We start from the raw sequence: 20327 nt of genomic DNA, 5'->3' as shown, positions 1-20327 counted from the left end.
TTCGTTTACGCAAGTCACATGCACTGGTCATTTATGACGTCATGAGTGTGTAGTATGTGTGTGGTACTATGAGACATTGAGGATAGCTCATACAGAAAATCTATTTTACGTGCCTAATACTTTTCTAAAAACCCTTGTAGGTTTACCTGTTCATTGATATATCAGTATATAGTAATTTTATTCTAAAGGTAATTCTAATGAACAATTGCGTGAAAAATGGAATGGTATATACAGTCGACCTCACATTGCAACAACTTAAACAAATAATTGCAAAATCGCCGCTTTAAGGTCTATGTACCTAGGTAAGTTGATGTGTGCTTGACTGTACATACGCATCACAATCAAAATTCGAAACTAATTCTATTAAATTAGTGTAAGTCTAATATTAAATTCATCGACAGGTTTACTTGCCTTAAATTCGGCTGTTGCAAAATAATATTAAAATAAAATGTTACATTAAATTATTTACACTAGAGTAGAACAGGAACGATTTAGTGAGATTTGTGTAACTTCTCAGTTAATGTTTAGACTTATTGTGTGATGTAGCAATTAGCTTTTAATTATGTTTGTTTTTATTGAATTTTTAATGACATATTTTGATTGTGCACTATATGGCAACTATGTCTATTATTGCTTGCTATCTCTCAATTGACACGGGCTCAAGTCTTGTCTTCCTATTTGTAAGCCAATTTGCTTTTAGTTTGGCATAAGTAGGTACAAAGCCATTTGTTAGGTAAAACCTTTATATGAGAAAAAACTTGTCGACTTTTTGGGAACAATTTAATTTTATGATAAAATATGTATGTAATTTATTGTATTAATTTATTTGCATTTATTTACCTACGCGGTTATTAAGTTTAAAAATTAAAAAAAAAAAAACAGTAACCATTTTTTAATTTAATATTGAATGTAAACTAATTTATACACAATATTTATCCACCAGAGCTTAATGTAATTTTTAGGTTAACTATTATTAGGATACTAATTCACTGCCATAAATGGCCTATTTATTACTAAATAGTTATACGTACTAAGTATAGTAGTTGATAAATTCTACTGTTGTGACATTTTCCAAACCAAAGTTTAGACTTAGGTTGTTTTTTTGAACACCCTGGTCTAGTCGACCGAAATGTGAAACATTACACAAGATATTTTATTTACACCTATTTAGGACCCACTGACGTTGTTATTTCACATAGATTTATTGTAATGTTAGGATTCTACAAGAATCAGTTATCAATTATAGGTAATGTTTAATTTTCTCAATTCAATCATGACTGTCGCACTTCAGAATGTATTACTTTAGTACTTATTGTACTTTATTTGTATATTCGGTTTGTTATCTGCCTTAAATTATGCACAATAAAATTAAAAAGCTAGAATGTGTTTTTCAATTTAGTTAAAAAATCGAACAATATACATGTTGGTAATGTATATTTATTCTCGTTAGTCTAGGCTGAAAGAACCACCACAACCTTCTTCTAAAATTAAACCCTATTTGCCGAATATAATAAAAACTTAAAAAAATAAATACTACTCGGCCATGAGGTTGCACAAATTTTGTGAGTAGATACAGATAATTAAACTTAAGTTAGTATCCAAAGAAACAAATTTAAAAAACTTTTTTTTTTTAAATCTCCTATACATTTTGGTTAATCCAGCTGATCACTTAGTATGGAAAACTGATTTTTTTCTTTTCATATTCTGAATTATATGTACAGTGGATAAAAAAATACAATTTGATGATGGGACTTATAGGTTCACAGGCGTTTAGGAAATAAAAGCCTCATTGTATTAAACCTATTTATTAAAATTATTTTTGGAAAGCATCAAACACCACGGACAGACATTTCTCACTGTCCAAGTTTGGGATTTTTCAATATTCACTGTATCTCCTCATTGAAGACTCCTAGCTTCATTCTGAAAAGTACAATCATAAATTATACAAATGCTTACAGAATATTTTGATCCCTTTCTAAACAGAAATCTACCAGCCCGAATATACATTCAACAAATATCTACCACCTTTTGTTCGAAAGTTAAAAAATATATCTATTAAAATTGGGCACCACAGCATGTAAAATGGTTCATTATCTAGAGTGGTAGTTTGACCATTGACCAAACATAAATATATGGACATTATTTAAACAAAATTAGTTGCAAGGACCTTTTTCACTCATAAATATTGGTTTTATGAAATATCTACAAAATATAAGAGATAAATCTCTACTGTTAGTCTAATCAAGTCCAATATTGGGAAAAAATGCCCTAATTTTGTTCACATCAATAGGCATTTAACTTTTACCATAAGATTATTATTTCTTGCAAGGAGTTTAAACACCTAAAATACTACATTTTCACAGATGCATAACGCAATGGATAAAGTGTCACATCAAGCATCCATTAAAGTGTTAATAAACAAAATGAGGCAAATTATGGAAGGGAGTGGATTCACCATGTATTATAACTAACATAAATTATACTTAGATATGTATAGCACATCAACTATCCACATCCTGGAGATAATAAAAACAAACAACAATAAGATCCTGACAGATTGGGCCGTGCGGGAATTGATTGTTTAAAGACAAACAGAAATAAGAATTACATTACTTTATTATTTACTTTGTAATTTACCTCGTACAAAAGTATTTTAAAATCTTTTATCATAGTTATAATTCATACAGAATTTAGCAAATCCATGAATATTAGTGACAGGGTAAACAATAGTTATTCAGTCATCCCAATGGTTAATATTCTATATATATATATTATAAAGTTAGTTACATTACAAGGTTAACTGTATGAATTCAACCAATGTGCAGACATAAAGCAATGCTCAATATCAAATTTTGTTACTTGCATCAGTCTTAGAAGCATGGCATCACTTGATTGGCTGCCAATGTTATTGTTGATCTTCTACAATATCACAAAATCAGTCATATTAATACAATCAGAACATTTTTTTAAATAAAAAAGACAATTTAAAAACATAAATATTAATTACTTACCAACATATTTAACTTCATCAAAGGCTTTTCGAGCCTTTTTAAGTTCTTCATTCATTGTCAACAAGTCTTTCACACGGGCATATTTCCGTTGATCTTTGCGAACTAAAAATATTATGTCTTCTACCTGTACCCTGCCTGTTCTTCCTACTTCCATTGCTCTGGAAAATAATAACATAGTACCCCTTTGCTGTGATGGTATTTTTTTATATAAATAAACAGACATTTCTGCCCTTTAAGAGATTTGTGAAAAAAGGAACCCAGCCACCCATTTTTTGTGAAAGAAGGTGCCCAGCAATGGGACACCTCAATAGGCTAATAAAAAAAAATAGAGCTTGTTCTAAGTTTTAAATAAAATTGCCAAGGATTCAATTAATTACAGATTAAGCTATTATTATTATTCTTCTTCATAAGCCATCTCACATCTCAAGTACAGTATCTCATGAGAGGATTATTGTAACTAAAGATGATGCTAAAATTACTGATACATTACCTGTGGGTAGTTTCTGTGATGAATTCCATAACCAGGTCTTCCAAGAAATCGACACTCTCTGTATAAGGATTCTGGTCATCCCCAAAGCCATACATCATGCAACGAAGTTCTTTGCTGAATAGTCTCTTTCTACCGGATGCGGTGGCACCCAGTTGCTGTTCTGATTCTTCCTCATCAAACTAAAACAATGTGAAAGTTTGAGTTCGATGACAAACAATCGCATAGAGTTTTCATTAAATATTAATCATAACTGATTACTTGATCAAAGTTTTCTGGTGTTTCAGGAGTGGGTGTTGCAGTCATTTTTTTACAGTGAAAACTAGTATAAAATAGAAAAAAATTACAACACAAAACAAACTCAGTTTCCAAATCCCAATCCAATCCAAAGTTTGATCCAAACCAAATAATAGGTATTTGACTGACTTGACAATTTCTAGGTAAGTAATAACTAATAGTAATAACTAGGTAGTAATCTGATTTCTAGTTTATTCATGAGTTTATTCTGCCAACCTATAAACATGACATTTTTATGTCGTAGTGACAGTGACATTAAAAATGCATGGATTTAACAAGTACTTGGAGTACCTACCATGGATTTAATAAGCCATTACATATAACTTTAGGTACCTACATAGATTTTATTTAACAGGGTATATCTATAGCCGGCCAGGCAGGATTGCGAATGGTTTCCTCCGTACAAAATCCATGGTTCAATCAAATGAAAACAAAACAATATTACGCAAAGCTCAACGCAGATGGCGCTACTGGTACAACGAAGGTACACAAACATTGCCAATGGAGGCAAAAAGCGCTAATTTTCAATATTGTTGCAGATTTACGACCAAAAATACCTTCTACGCAATCGTGGTGCTAGTAGGAAAAAGGAAGGATGTAGTGGATTATCCTGAAAATAACACTGTTTTAGGTTATATTCATAAACTGATATACTTGATTTTGATTGAAGATCTTACCTGTATGAAGTCCATATTTTAATAAGTATTCACGTGTGAAGTGTTCCGAGGTTCTTTTCAACCGTTTGTAATCAATTGTATCTTATGGAAAACGATTTTTCCCAATATTTCGGCACCCGAATATGCAACATTGTTGTATATTTTCATAAACGAATGCTTACATAATGAAAGGATTAATAAAGTACCTAGGTAATCTAAAATAAACGTTTTAATCGACATAGGTAGCAAAAGGCGGCAAAGCTTTTGTGTACCTAACATACAGTGCTGTACTCTGCCGGGATAAATGTGCAGTAATACTCCCTATTGTCAATGTCAAATAGGTAATCAATCAACAAACAAAACAAAACTAATAAATCTATATACATGTTTATGTGCAAAGCAAAGCATGGCTTTTATATACTAATACAAAGTTATTTGAGCTACATAATTTTAATGTAGTATCAGTATACTAAAACTTGTTAAAATGAATCCTATGACGTAGGTGAAATCTATTTTTTTATTTCTAAAATATTTTACTCAAGTATAACTTCACTCCTCGATTCAAACATGTTTTAATTGATAAATAAACTATCGTACATTATTTGTTTATTAATTTCTTTAAATTATTGAAAATTTTGTTTCAGAAATGTGAAGAATGTTTTAAAGTTAAGTGAACGTGAACTCGCCGGCAATTCAAAAAGTTCATGGCACGACCAGTATAAGGACAGTGCTTGGGTTTTTGTTGGAGGTCTTCCCTATGACCTTACAGAGGGTGATGTTATATGTGTCTTTTCACAGTAAGTTTCTGGTTGTACTGCTATAACTTATTTCTGTGAAGGTGAATGTGCAAACACATTTTGTGCCAGAACTTTGCGACTTCTAAATCGCGAGGTTGTTAGGCCTTCATGAGGTTGTTAGGTTTCCATGTATGGTGATATTGTATGATGTGGGTGGTTCTATAACTGTTTTTGGCAAAAGGCAGTAGACAAAGCCTATACACACACATTAAAATAGTGGTATACATCTACCCTACTACATATTATATTTTAGTTTATATTAAAAAATATTAATTATTGGTTATTCTTGTCTAGGTTAAAAATTTTTTCACCATTAATTGCAGGTACGGGGAGATAGTAAACATAAATTTAGTTCGAGATAAAGCAACTGGGAAATCAAGAGGATTTTCATTTATATGCTATGAAGATCAACGTTCAACTGTTTTAGCAGTTGATAATTTAAATGGAATCAAGGTAAACATTATTGACTTGACATTTCTACATGAAATAACTTACAATCGCCTGGCAGTTTTACATTGTCAGTTAATACTTTTTTGCCAAGGAGTCAATAAAATAAATCAACTGTCCACCCATTTTTACAGATACTGGGACGGACAATTAGGGTGGATCACTGTGAACAATATCGGGCCCCAAATGCAGACATGAGCAAAATAGATGATGTTACTGCTTCAATACGTTTAGAAGGCTGTGCTCCAGTCACTCCACTTATTAAAAATGAACCTGTTATAAAACAGGTATTTCATGGCTTTTTAAAATAATTATTTTGCAGTCCATAAAATATCTACAGTACAAGTAGAAGTGGTAATAGTTTGTCTTACCTGAATGTGTACTGCTTAACTTTTAAAATATATTTCAGGAGACTGACACAAATGATAAAAAGAGGAAAAAGGAGAAAAAAAGTAAAAAAGAGAAGAAAAGTAAAAAGAAGAAAAAAAAGAAAAGCAGAAGTTCAGACTCAGATTCTTCGGATTGATAATGGATTGCTGTACATACAATATAATAACAGACTTAAGTTAAATGACAATGTTTTATTGTTACAAATATTGAATACATTAAGTTTATATAGAAGAAGTAAAAAGATAATAAACAAGACTAATTCTGTGTTTCTAGTAAAAAAAGTCAATGATTTAATAAAGAAATGAATAATAAAATAGGACATAATTATGAATAATGATTGATAGACAATTCTTTATAATACAACATTAAACTTATTTGTGACTAGCTTATTGACTAAAATTTAAAAGGGCACTTGGCACATTCACAACACTTACAGATTAGTGAGATCATACAATTTCAGGTACCTACTAAAGTTTACAGTAAATAATTACTTCAGAAACTTTTCAAAAAATTCTGGGTTGGTGTATGCAATGATGCCACCAGAGTTACAATAAGTCTGCATGTTATCACTCTCAGGAACATTATAGGTGATAGGAGACTTGTTAGTGTATGTTATTAGGTCACCACCCTTAGCTCTAAGTATAGCATGCGGGGCACAGGTGTCCCACCGGAATGTTGTTCCTTTTGACACAATATACATTGCTGCTTCACCTGAAAATAAAGTTTAAATTTACACAAACATTAATAAATAATTCAATGGCCAACACTCAATGGCTCACACTAAGCTTACATTGTCTGAATTATGGGTGTGTCCACACCCGAAAAATCACTACATTTAATAATTAGCTACAGGTTGGGCCATTTAAGTAAATAGCATTTTGTATTTTTATTTAGAAAATTGTTATTCCAAAATTACTGTTATTTTTATAATAACAAAAATAGATGAACACACATTATATTAAAAAAAAAGCTATAATAGAAATTACCTAATGCAACTTTCATGAGTTTATTTCCTGCTCCAGGCAAAGACATCACTTCCCATCCAGATTTTTTCACTTTTTCAATGATATCCTGATTTTCAGCTCCACTCATCAATACTGTGTTGGTGTTGGTATGAATGTCCTTATCACTACACCCCCATGCTTTGTAGTCCTCATAACTTATGCCCCATAAAATGCGACCCTTATTACTGGAAGGAAAACAATCAGAATTATATTAAAGCATATCTGAATATCCCATATAGGTAATAATCATCAATTATATTGTACTCATTTACAAAGAATCCCAAAATTATATGCTTTATATTTGCTTATGAGACAAATGTCATCAAACCCTGTTTAGTAGTTTTTAGTGAAAAAGAAATGATAATTCATCCTCAGAAACTTTAATATTAGTAAAACAATAACCCTCGGAAGAATGGCTGGTTGATAACTCCAATAACAGGTTCTCCAGTAGATCGCCTAAATGCTCCAATAAGGACTGTTACACATGGAAGACCATGATCAGCATCAGCTTCTCCGCGAACACCAGCAATGAATTCAGCAGTGGCATCTATACAAACAAGTAACAAAATTATTGTTTCCAATTGTTTTTCTGGACATTTATTAGATTAGCAATCGTGATTTTAAGTCAGTTGTTTCTATTACCAATTGGATCAATCCAAACGCCTAGATCAGCAATATCGATTGGTGGCAATTCTTTTGGTAAGTCATGTAATAATATATCTACATCATTATGAGCTGCAGCTGCCATTCTTTCAGCTACTTTTAAAGGTACAAGCCCACTTAATATTTCTGCTGTTTTTACAACGTTTTCTTCAAGTTTGATGCTTACTCCGCCTATCTCGGAGCATTCTTCACCTCTTACATGTTGAGCGAGTTCTGGGTACCGCGTAGCTATTTCAGTTTTAGCAGATTCTTGGGCTAGAACGTCGGCTATAGTCTTGAAGTCTTTATCGAACCGAGCATTCGCATCTCTTTCACATTTCTCAGCCACCAGAAGATGTTCATTTTCTTCAAGGCAACAGGACCTCGCAATGGATGCAGCTTTTTCAGAAGCCTGGATAAGGACTTCTAATAACGTAGCCATCGAAACAGTTACAATTTTTAAGAGGTAACTTCAATATAAATCAGCCTTCTTTGTAAAAAAATATTATCTCGACACGAAGAAAGCTTAAATATTCAAAAATAATAAAAGGAGTAGGTACCTACTAATTCCATGAACAAAACACAAATTGCCGTGCCAAGTTCGCCATTCGCCAACAAGTCCTTTTGACTTGACTTACATACTTTGACAGTGACATTGACATCCATGCTATGTAATTGACATGCTATGTATGTAATTAGGTATGTAAAGGACAAGGAATAAAGTACCTATAAGTTCCTTGGTAGAAGGTTGCTATGCCACTTGCCACATTCGATGATTCGATTGATGTCATCATCACCATCCCATTTGGGCTCACCCAAAATGGGTGAATGGATCAACTGGACTGGACTACCTACTACTACCTATCTTTATATGTTCATATTCAAATAGCCTATAAATAAATTGATATTGGTTATATGGTTTTTACCCGACTGCAAAGAAAGTGTTTCGCGCGTATCACGCGTGTATGTATCTTAATAGCCGTATCCTCATGGCTGAGGGTCGTGATCGAGATCATTAGTAGCTGTGGCTATCTTGACTAGATCCTTTCAGGCAATGCGATCTTGTGCCTGCTATTCAAGGCCTGATAGACTTTACTGTTTATAAAAGTCCTTCATATCCGACTGTACTTATGTACTTAGGTAAATCCTTTATTAGGTACCTATCTCATAAATATCTTCTAAACGGCTAGATGGATTTTCCAACCACCTACCAAGATACAAAATATCGTACCTAATCGATTGAAAAATCTTGATTGTCGAGTGTTCTTATGTAAATCTTATATAACTACCTACTTATGTGAAGTTAAAACATTTTTTTTCTGGTTATTACGAGATTCGAAAACACAACATGCTATCAACCCTTTATGTACTCCATGGAGTACCTGCCTACTAGGTATTTTCATGTATAAAACTAACTTTCTGATCGACATGCTGCTTTTAAAAAATATTTCCTGGTTAACGTACTTACATAGATACCTAGTTGTTACAGTCGCCCATGTCAAGTTACGCGCAAAGCGGCGCATTTACAATGAATTTGCTGATTTGTTATTGTAGGTTCATATCGAAGAAAATAATTAATGCCACATATTCTCTAACGAAAGTACTTAATATAGATACCTACTTGTTTCAAAATTGTGAAATGAAAGCGTCCTTCCTTTCGTTTTTGAAGGTCTCTGACTATAAATGACTATGACATAAGGACATAAGTATATATATATATATATATCGGTTCAAATTTGATTGTGAAATATGATAAAGTTATGATATCCAATTCAATTTCAATTACCCTATAGTTATCTGTCTACCAGCAAATGAATCTTTTCTATAACATTTTGTTAAATAGTTCAAGGATTGTCCGGCCCACCAATTGTTATACACGTTTTTTCACTTGAAAGGCTCCATGCGATTTCTCTAGATAAAATAAATTTATATAACCTTGATCTACTTACTTCGTTAATATATATTTATCGTGAGCCATTCTCCTTTTAAGTGTCACGGGAGGTAAAAATAGCCAAAAAAGGTTTTAGGTAGATTTTCTAAAATTCTGAACATGTGATAAAACTAGCGGCTCGTCCAGGTTTCGCTTGGCTAAAACCATAATAAATCATAGACCTAACAATCTTGAATCACTACTTATTAAAAAAAAACCCGCATCAAAATTCGTTGCGTAATTTTATATATCTAAATACCTACATAGGGACAGAAAGCGGGAAGCAACTTTGCTTTTTAAAAGAAATCGCATTCCACATTGGCACTTTTAAGCATGGATAAACTTTTTTCCTCATCAAGAATTTGTCACGGGCCCCCAAAGATGTACCTAGTGACGAAGACCGTTCTACAGTCATAATAATTATCATAGGTATGTACCTAAATAAACGATTGTCAGATAGCACTTTGTTCGAAAGGAGTTCGCTTTGCAGTTGTTTTTACGACATGAACTTTTCTTTCAATAGTAGGTAGGTAAGTAGGTAGATTTTTTTTTGGTGATAGTAAAATTTTACTTTCGTTTGTGGAACATAAAACCAAGGCAAGAGTAACTAAAACTTAAATTAGCTTAAGTAGGTATACTTATTTGAATTGCAATTTTACTCCAATACATGTTATGTTTTTACCTAAAAACTAATGTGCTCCGTTATACAATCTCGATCGTGACACCTAAGTGTTACATACACTTTAGGCAACAGTTTTCGATACAATCCTATTTACCTGTAAACTGACGTTGTCATCTTTCGCTTTCGTATGACGTTTAAGAAACAGTCCGGCGCAAATTAATTTGCGACCGACTTTTTGGGAAGAAACTGGACAAATACTGGGGGTAAACCCATCTATGGACGCTACATAATCATTTAGTAACAAATTCAGTCTATCGAGTTAGATAAGAATCGCCAATTTTCTCTCTGTTGCAAAATGTACCTAACTCCTGTATTTATCTATACAGAGATGCGCGATCATCATTTCATCGACATTGTGAAACATCGATAGTATAAGGAAAAGTGTTCGTACAGCCATAGAGATAGGTACAGATACCTTCTAAAAGTTTAGCAGTAATTATTAATATTATATGTAGGTAAATCATTTCAATCATAAAAATTCTTTAATTTTATTAAAATTGGTCATTGCTATTAAAATTGGTCATTGCTATATTTTAAACTTCCTGTAGGTTTTTTTCAGTTTCCCAACAGACAATGGCGACAATAAACACTGTCGGTTGGGGAACTGACACTTAATAGAAAAGCAAAGGTTCAATGCACTTTTAAAATAAGTACAATAAAGTTTTATATTAAAGTTTATAAAGTTCTATATTTTAGGTACCTACCTATGCTGCTTTTCTTAATACCAACAATTTCATCATAACGAATTATAACCTTTAAATTTAAAAGTGTTGTAACTTGCAACCTTACATATCTACCTATAATAAAAAAAAATATTTCTTTGTATGCATTTGTTCACAGATCGCTGCACTGATTACTCTGTATCAATTACACCACTTAGCAGATATGAATAGAACCAACCTGTTACGTGGTCGCCGCTAAATGGGTGGCAGGCTCACCTTAAAGGAATCGGCAATGACTTTGGGCTACGTGAAGGCTTTCATGAAGGTCTATACGTACTTCAAGAACCTTTCTGCCATTATTCAATTGAATAATATTTCTCAAATTTATATGTGCTTTTATTTATTTGTTACAAAAATATTTGTTGATTGTTATTCAAAGTTTTGTTGTAATCCAATAAACGATTGTTTTTTTCTTTCTTTTAGATTCATTATTAACTAGTTGCGGAATTTCGGGATAAAAGTATGGTTGTTTTTCAGGGTATATTCTACCCGTGTACCAAATTTCATAACAATTTCTCCTGTAAATTTCGTTTGAAAGAGTAACAAATATATAAACAGGCGCTATAAAGAAATATTTAAGAAAGAAAAATAATGCGATGGTAGCGCTAGTTTGCGGCTAAAAGCGCCTTAACACGTTCTAGAAATGCTCCGTTTTTATTGCAGATAGCGCAGCCTCGCTAACAGTCCCCTCACTTCCCTTAAAGTCCTTTGGATACGGAACCCTAATATCAACAATGCTTTAAGTTATGTGCCTGCAATGATTCATCCCACAAAAGATCAAGACAAGACCTTGCAAAAGTCGTACAGGGGTGCCGTGCCATGATGGCGTGTTGAATTTATAAGTGACTAAGTACCTAATTGATGTTCAATGATGCAGATATTATCTTAGACGTCTTTGTTGTGTCAAAGTAAGTGTGAATTAATATTTATTAAGTAAACAAATGCAATGAAGTTTTTTTTTTTGGAAAATTGTTATTTTGTTTGTGGAAACAGTTTAACTTTGCCTGTAAATTTATTTATTTACGTTTAACTTACTACAAATTGAAAAGCAGTCTGTGTGTGAAAACGCAGACAACTCACTTTCAATCTCTTATGTTGATGTAAGGCTACTACAGTCTACTATTACTATGTACTTACTATTACTGTTACAATCTAGATATTATTCTTCTATTTGTCACCCCGTTCATCCAAGTATTCCAAAGGTAAACTAGCAGAAATGGTACCCTATTGTACTTAATATTCAAACGTATTTTTTTATTTTTAAGTACTAAAAATTTTAACTAAAAATGAGAGGGCTATAACTTGATAGGTACGAATTTTTATTTTTATTTTATACTAGCTTTTGCCCGCGGCTTCGCATTCATTAATTTCAGTTCTTAAAAAGAATCTAAGTAAAATTTCAGTTATTCTTTTATCGCGTATTCTAAGACTGTTAAAATGTATAAAATGTATGTATATGATTAAAATTCGTATAAGTTTTTATTTTTAGTTTATATATTTTTCAGCATTATAATGGGTTTTATTAATACGAATAGAAATATTGATTTTAATGACAATCAACATGAATCGTCTCATAGGATAATATCATCAGACTGAACAGTGCACAGCGCTTGCAAAGTTCCATTCTTAACTTACGTATCAACTGCAACGTTAGCATGCAACTGTTTATAATAGAATGGCATACTTACTTGTAAAATTCAGTAGCTTGTATTGTATGGACGGACAAAGAGGGCGGTTCCTTGTCTTGATATATATTTTTTTAAATTTGCGATTGTACTTAGTTCATATGAATTAAAACCGTTTCAGAATTTACGTTGCTAATTATTGTTTGTTTATGAATAGTGTGTGCTGATGTAGTGTATAATTTATAAAATTGATATTTTAGTGAAATAATGATTACACGTGGGTAAGTAATATTTATGTAATATCAGAGGTATTTAAATTAAAATTAATGTGAAACAAAATACCAAAAATCTAATTTAAAAAAATATTTTTATTGTTTATGTAATACCTAAATATAAGCACACATTTAACACTGAACAAGGTAAGGTATTAATAATTGATACACCTAGGTACCTCCTTGATACATCTAGGTACAATGCTAATATGTTAAAGTCAAATCATACGTAAAGGTAATTTTTTTCAGAAAAATAAAGTTCTTTTGCCTTACTATAAAAAAGTTATATTATTACTTATCATTTCAAACTTCGCAACGAAACCTTAAATTGTCCTAACCATTTTTATCAAAATTATTATCGTATTATATTGTACAACATAGATACTACCTGATATGATTACTCATTTATTCTAATAGCTTTTGGATGCCCATAAGCCGTTAGAATTTATTAATGCGATGTAACGACATAGTATGTAGTGTAGTTATTTTGGATTTTAACAGGAATCTAAGAAATCTACTTAAAGAAAAAATGTTTTATATCGCTATGAGACGATTTCTGGCTTCCGCATGAAACAATTTGCTAGGCGGAGTCTGACAAAGGCTGCTGATTTTACAGTTTTACAGCATACCTATATTGACTATTCTCTGTTATTCCATTTTTATAATTACTGACTTAATTTGAATTAATTTTCAGTTTACAATGCAGCGTTATAGTCGTTTTGATGACGACTGTGGTATCCTTACAACAGAGGCCGTCCAACGTAGTTTTTATTTTAGTTGACGATATGGTGAGTAAAGGATAGACCCATTGTTATTTAATTTTAACAATATTATTACTACTAGTTTTATTTAAAAAATTGTAGTTTTCTAATGTACGTACTGTATCTGTACCTTTATATTTTTTTTTCAATTTGTATATCCTTAACCTTAAATATTACAAAACAAAATCCTATGCAGCGTCTGTATGTTCTCGATAAACTCAAAAAGTACTGCACGGATTTTCATGTGGTTTTCACAATAGATAATAGTAAGTATGATTCTTGAAGAAGATTTCGATGTATAATTTATTATGTTTTTACAATAACGAAGGCGGGACAGGCGGCTAGTTACGGTTTGCAAGAATATGGTTCAGTTAATTAACTTTTTATCAAATAACTTATCTAAAACTACGTTCACCTAAAAAAAGTTAAAATCAAAGCGGATATTCGCACCTGTTTCTAACCGTAACCAATGTCGTGATAGGTCGTTCTAGTCAAGGGACTTATAGATACTAGATAATTTAAGTCACGGAGAGCAACCTATATTCTATGGTTAGAATTGGCCTATCTATTTATAAACAACACACTGTCGACACCGGTGAAAATTCAAAGCCGTTAAATTGTGTAGGCACGTATTATACACGTCGTGACCAACAGTAGCGCTGTGTCTCTCTTGATTTGGGCCTTCCTAATGGGATATTTGGCTGTGAATTTTGCTACATGTCCTTATCATATCCGACCATCTAGTAGGTGCGTTTACTTGACTTCGGTGTCCAGGAACATGATCCAGCAGCACTGACATAGCGTATATACTACAAATGGTCCTAAAAGCATCTCGACCGCTGCAGCCGCGCTGTTACTGCGATCCATAAATTTTCTTAAGAAAGAAATCATTTCCAAAATCAATCATTCATATAATTGATATTGCCACTGTACATATTAATGATTTTAAAGTCAATTATTAAAACTCATTGTTGTCTTTGTTAAAATTTGAAAAATTGCACCTCATGACTGTGCGGCTGGGCGCTCGAAACGCTCTGAGAACCACCCAGGTGACCCCATCTATGTGAGCATAAATTACGACCATAATTTTGCAAACTTGATCTTTAGAAAGGCTTTAAGAATTACTAACGTGGTCAAAGTTAATTATAATCTGTGGTCAAATACAGAAAAATCATTTGTCATCCATTCAATAAGACAGCGCTCACGGTCACGGCCGCGGCGGGGCGTTGCAAATTTGCTAATTGCAACAAAATAGATAGAAGCTTGATTTAATTACTAACTTATATAAAAAACTAGTGACCCGTTCCGGCTTCGCTCGGGTTAATATATTAATTTCAAATCCTAAACCTTCCTCGGGAATCACACTATCTAGGTATTGGTAAAAAGTTTTTGAGTTTTTCGCGAACAGGCAGACAGGCACGGCATAGGACTTTGTTTTATGATATGTAAGGAGAATAAATGTAGCAAGATGGTCCGATTAATAATAATTTGAATATTTAAAGCATATTTGAAACCATTAAATTCTTTGGGAATATTAAAAACACAGATTGTGGTTTCCATAAATTATTACCAAGGACAATAAGTATATATATATATCACGATTTTCCCAGGGTTGGAACGACGTTTCATTTCACGGGTCCGACCAGATCCTGACGCCCAATATCGACAGTTTGGCGTACAGCGGCGTCATCTTACAGCAGTACTACACTGAGACAGTTTGCACACCCGCCCGGACTGCGTTACTGACAGGCAAATATCCTATGAGACTAGGTATGTATGAGACCAAAACATTTGTTCAGAAATCAGACCACAACAGGCACTTTTCACATCAAAGTTTAAAATTTATCAGTATATCTCTAGAAGCTTCATACTACGGACATTTCGGAACGACACTGCTGAGAAGAAATGTCGAACGAAAGAAACTTATAGTTTCTGTAGAGCAGTATTCTGTCCGTCCCATTATTTTTTTAAAGAAACAGTTTGTGCCAGCTGATAAAAATCAATCAATGATAGGAAACTGAAGATTTTTCTCATAGGCGATTACTTTATTGCCTCATTAAAATGTAATCTAAAAACTAAACGTGGGCTTCGAGTTTTGCAACTCTTGGCTCTGCTTAGGTTAAGTGATAAAGCCTTGACATTGTATTTATCTATATGATGAAAGGTAAAGTTATTGTCAATTTAATTTATTTAGCTAAATATTTTTACTTCCCCGGCAACCACAAACAACGTGGGAACTAAAGCGATGCGGCGGCGGCGTATAGGTACTATTTCACGTGTACTAACTTAACAGAATCTGATTTACAGGCCTACCTAGGACAAGGCGCGTTCCAATGTACATTGACGATATATCGGTAATGGGCAAGACCGGTTAGTACTATGCACAGAGGAACTCTTTGAAATGATTGTTATCTAGCATTGTGATGTGGTCAAGGTCGCGCGTTGCCCGTGTCAATGGCACACACGCCACGTAATACTCAGACAAATACCAGTTCAAGATCATTTCTACTTGCCAAAACCATTTAGACAACTTATGCTCCAAATTTTGATTTATTACTTTCACGCTTTGCCACCTTTAAATCAGCAATTACGTTTGAGTGCCATTTTATGGTCATTTCGTGATCACGACGACGATAGTAATCTATGTCGTTGTTGTAATAGGCATTTAGGGAAAATAATGTAGCGATACGACGTTATCTCCACTAAGTATAATGTTATCATGCACAAGGATGGCAGGCAGAAAAGGGCTGAAATGACAATGACAAAATATGTGTATATATTTTTTTACTACGTTCTGTCACTATGATGAAACATGTAGTATGTTGATTGGTGTCCTGGCATCCTCTTTATGTGACTTGTGTTAATCCTACTTTACTTCATAGGCATCTATTCTATTGTAATTTCCTGAGAGGCATTTTCCGTTTCAGTCGGCGAGTAGTTTGGGCTTTTCCTATTAGGGTTTTCGCCATAGGTTTGGATGGTTTATGACTATTTTCTTGTAGTCAATATTTATAATGACAATGAATTTATCAGGTATATCGATGAAAAGGAATATAAATTATATAATAACCCCTTTAAAACATTCTATTACTTTCAGGAATGCATGGAACACCGCTGTTCAATTCGGAAAACCGAGGAATTCCTTTATCGGAACGGCTCCTACCCTCATATTTGAAGGAGCTGGGTTACACCACGCATCTGGTGGGGAAATGGCATGTAGGGATGTCTCGGCGGGAGTTCTTGCCGACGTCTAGGGGATATGATAGCCACTATGGAATGAGAGGAGGCTTCGTCGATTATTACAATTACAACAAAATTGAGACGGTTAGTTATATTTATCCACATTTTTATTACATCGGAAATCTTTGGACTGTTCAGGTTAGGACGACTGCTTATCCATATTATATTACTATAGTTTACTACACTAATATTAAACAATGCAAAATGTGTCTGTCTGTCTTTCTGTATCACGCTTTTACGGCTAAATCATTGGGAAGATTTTATTGACATTTGAAATATATAATATATAGTTAATTATCCCAGCTCAAACATAGACTACGGTGAGTGGAGCTGCTGTCAACTGCTAGATTTTAATAGTTTTGGAAACCTAGGTGAACAAATCACAAACAATTCAACTGAAAAAGCTGTTAATTATGAATATTGTCATTGCAGTGGTCGGATGGCACTCTTATGTTTGGTCTGGATCTCTTTGACGACGACGTGCCGCAAGAAGAGGAGCAACGGTACATCCTTGACGCGCTGACCGACAGGGCTGTCAAAAGTAAGTTTTGTCACTGCAGTTAACTTGTTAATTCTGTAGCTGAATTTTATATAGGATGTTTGTTTTTATTTGATTACCTTTTCGTTTTATTCGTAAGCCAATAAGCCTCTTACCTATGCTTCATGATGCCAGCTGAAAATCAGCGCTGTGCGCAACATACTAAGCAGGTTACCTTTTCGACAAATATGTAATTAAATAATAGTTTAAAGTGCTATCTTATTAGTATAACAATGTAAAATGTATATTTTGTCGAAGAAACATATTTTCATTCTTCTTTCTTTCTGACTAGTGTTCAAATACATATTTTTTTTATACTTAAATAAGTTATTTCTGGCATGTGAAATAATGTGTGTTACGTAAATCCGAGTTTTGTCAACACTACTTACCTGCGAACATAACGAATTACACCATGACGTTAGGATATAATTGATTCACGATAAAAAACGTTAAACAGTAGTCACGATATTATGATGTAAGAGGACAATATAGTACTTGGCAAGAATGATAGTCATTTTGTAAAAAATAAATTCCGTAAAACACTGATTGAGTTTGAAAATATTTCCTATGTTTACGCTATGTGCTGTGTTATCACACAATACATAGCGTAAGCGTAAGCGTAGCATGATTTTGCAAGTATTTATAATGTTGCAAAGATTTTGTCTAATAAAGAAACCGAGAAAACACTCACATGAAAGAGAATTAAAGCGCTAAGATCAGCGTAACAAAAATTAAAGCTTATAACTTTTCTAATAACTTATAAACACATATATATGCATCTCACTGATAACTACTTAAAAACTAATTAACAACTTTCTGAATATTGTCCCGGTATCTTTTGTAGTCCATAACCATTAGATCTGTTACCTAACAGTTTTATATTGATTATTAACATTTTGATGTTGTCGATTCACTTATATCTATTCTTATATATTTTCTAGTTATCTACGGCCACAATGCATCATCGCCTCTGTTCCTCCATGTGACGTACAATGCCCCACACTCGGGCAACGAGGGCGGGCGCTTGCAGCCGCCTCTGTATTCCGTACCGAAGAACCGCCACATTGCGCATTCGGATAGACGACTTTTTGCAGGTGCGTCATTAAACTTTAGTTATTATTTAATCTTGATAAAATTTTGACAGCATGCTTAGGAGGATTTTTTGATTATAATTTCTTTGCTAACAAGCCGAACAGTGTACAGAGTTTGCCGTACAAATTTAGCAAACAAATTGCGAGCCTTCTTGGAGCGAACACAGTCAGAGCATGCACATTTGATCTGCTGTCATCGTTCAAATTTCAATGGATGTTTGTTTCAATCTCTTTAACGCGAAAAGCTGGATGAATTTTGTTGAAATAATTTTCACTTTATTTTTCTTTAGTAACGTTTTAGTTTTATAATTTCAGATGTTGTAACTCAACTAGATCGTAATGTTGGGCAAATAGTGAGAGCTCTAGCAGACGCAGATATGTTTGATGACACAATCATCATATTTGCATCAGATAATGGAGCCCCAACTGTAGGATCAGATATGACTAATTGGGGTGTAAACTTGCCTCTGAGAGGAAAGAAGAATACTCCTTGGGAAGGAGCTGTGAGAGTGCCTGCTTTTATGTGGCATTCCTCGTTTAGGCCTAGAGTTTGGGATGGTCTAATGCATATATCTGATTGGATGCCGACTTTGATAGCAGCTGCCGGGGGCCAATTACCAGTAGGTATTGATGGAGTTAACCAATGGGACGCTATAATACAAGACGGAGACTCAAAACGAACTGAAGTTTTAATTGCTGTTGAAGATAGCCCAATAAATACATACGCAGCTTACAGAGCAGGAGACTATAAAATTATTGTAGGAAATGTGACTGGTCTGAGTAATGGCTACTATGGAGAACAATTCTTGCGCAACAAAAAGGCCCCACCAGAATACTACCCTTCTCTTAGAACGTGTGATGTCGCTAAAACATTTGAAAGGATGGGATTTTATTTAAATTTTGATGGTGTACAGGCTATGAGAGCAGCAACTACTTTGAGACAAGCGGATAATGTAAGAGATACAACACCATGCATACCCACACCAAGTAAGTTTTAGCAACCCACTTTCTTTTTATAGTAACAGGTTTTCTGAATCATGTTACGAATTTAAATAATTCAATAAAATAAAAAATTTGTTTGTAAAGTTATATTCAAGATTTGTACTGTGCAATTAAAAGAGCGTGTTAAGTGTATATATTTAAACGAATATCATGCAGAACAAAGTAACATTATGATATTATCAATGAACATGATTTTCATATTTTTTTAGCTCGTGGCTGCTTATACAACGTACGCCGTGATCCATCAGAACGACACGATCTTTGGACACGTGCTGGCAAAATAGCTGGTCTTTTAACAAGTAGATTACGAGGTCTCTGGGCCCAACAACTAAGGAGAGGTCCCACAGATTTACAACAACAAGCTGATCCAGCCATTTTTAACTATGTGTGGTCCCCATGGGTTACAACTCTACGCGATATGCCTAACACTAGATTTAATTTAACGTTAAATAATACAGTATCAAGCAACTTGAGAAATATAACGTTAGCAGCGTCTATAAATTGTGAAGGCACGACAGGAATAAGGAACTTTTTATGTATATTAAAGAGCGTGTTTTAGTTTTAAGTTGTTATTAATATTATTGGTGATTTAGTATTTATTAGTTGAAATAAACTGCCATTAGAAATAGTACTTTTGTATTTTATTTAGAGCTAGAAATAAAAGTAATACCTACGTTAAAAGTCAAAACTTTGGGGTGGTCCTGTGCCCTGTAGTCGTTGTTATCAATTCTTC

At 33.4% G+C, this 20327-nt stretch overlaps 4 protein-coding genes across 11 annotated transcripts; 2 read left to right on the top strand and 2 right to left on the bottom strand.

Annotated features, from left to right (window-relative positions):
* Positions 1-1789: 1789 nt before the first annotated feature.
* On the bottom strand, positions 1790-4019 carry Taf13 (TBP-associated factor 13). Of its 6 annotated transcripts, none has more exons than XR_008404842.1 (6): positions 3760-4018; positions 3502-3680; positions 3012-3169; positions 2860-2919; positions 1898-1920; positions 1790-1866 (listed from the first exon to the last, which is right to left on the bottom strand). XR_008404842.1 is itself a non-coding variant. In XM_053747797.1 (5 exons), exons 1-4 carry the CDS (start codon positions 3802-3804, stop codon positions 1916-1918), a joined length of 387 nt encoding a protein of 128 aa, XP_053603772.1. In that variant the 5' UTR covers positions 3805-4019; the 3' UTR covers positions 1790-1866; positions 1898-1915. The 6 variants fall into 6 exon arrangements, 4 of the variants coding, with proteins under 4 accessions (XP_053603772.1, XP_053603770.1, XP_053603769.1 ...); XR_008404841.2 differs by having other exon boundaries at positions 2864-2919; XM_053747797.1 differs by lacking the exon at positions 2860-2919 and having other exon boundaries at positions 3760-4019.
* A 767-nt stretch (positions 4020-4786) lies between these two features.
* LOC128671459 (uncharacterized protein) lies at positions 4787-6266 on the top strand. Its single transcript, XM_053747914.1, has 5 exons — positions 4787-4949; positions 5096-5248; positions 5572-5701; positions 5830-5982; positions 6105-6266. Exons 1-5 carry the CDS (start codon positions 4936-4938, stop codon positions 6219-6221), a joined length of 567 nt encoding a protein of 188 aa, XP_053603889.1. The 5' UTR covers positions 4787-4935; the 3' UTR covers positions 6222-6266.
* On the bottom strand, positions 6262-8355 carry Ipp (Inositol polyphosphate 1-phosphatase). The gene is made up of 4 exons (XM_053747913.2): positions 7732-8355; positions 7492-7636; positions 7072-7274; positions 6262-6796 (listed from the first exon to the last, which is right to left on the bottom strand). Exons 1-4 carry the CDS (start codon positions 8171-8173, stop codon positions 6573-6575), a joined length of 1014 nt encoding a protein of 337 aa, XP_053603888.1. The 5' UTR covers positions 8174-8355; the 3' UTR covers positions 6262-6572.
* Positions 8356-11757: 3402 nt separating this feature from the next.
* On the top strand, positions 11758-20219 carry LOC128671520 (arylsulfatase B-like). 3 transcript variants are annotated; one of them, XM_053748034.1, is made up of 8 exons: positions 11758-11973; positions 13657-13750; positions 15334-15493; positions 16821-17047; positions 17396-17504; positions 18443-18595; positions 18908-19579; positions 19804-20219. In XM_053748034.1, exons 1-8 carry the CDS (start codon positions 11927-11929, stop codon positions 20151-20153), a joined length of 1812 nt encoding a protein of 603 aa, XP_053604009.1. In that variant the 5' UTR covers positions 11758-11926; the 3' UTR covers positions 20154-20219. The 3 variants fall into 3 exon arrangements, with proteins under 3 accessions (XP_053604009.1, XP_053604010.1, XP_053604011.1); XM_053748035.1 differs by lacking the exon at positions 11758-11973 and adding an exon at positions 12671-12971; XM_053748036.1 differs by lacking the exons at positions 11758-11973; positions 13657-13750 and having other exon boundaries at positions 15352-16093.
* Positions 20220-20327: the final 108 nt, after the last annotated feature.

Source organism: Plodia interpunctella, chromosome 7 (genome assembly GCF_027563975.2).
Source record: "Plodia interpunctella isolate USDA-ARS_2022_Savannah chromosome 7, ilPloInte3.2, whole genome shotgun sequence".
Taxonomy (NCBI): Eukaryota; Metazoa; Arthropoda; class Insecta; order Lepidoptera; family Pyralidae; genus Plodia; species Plodia interpunctella.
Note: the sequence above shows the minus strand (reverse complement) of the source record. Positions and strands in the feature narration are given on the sequence as shown.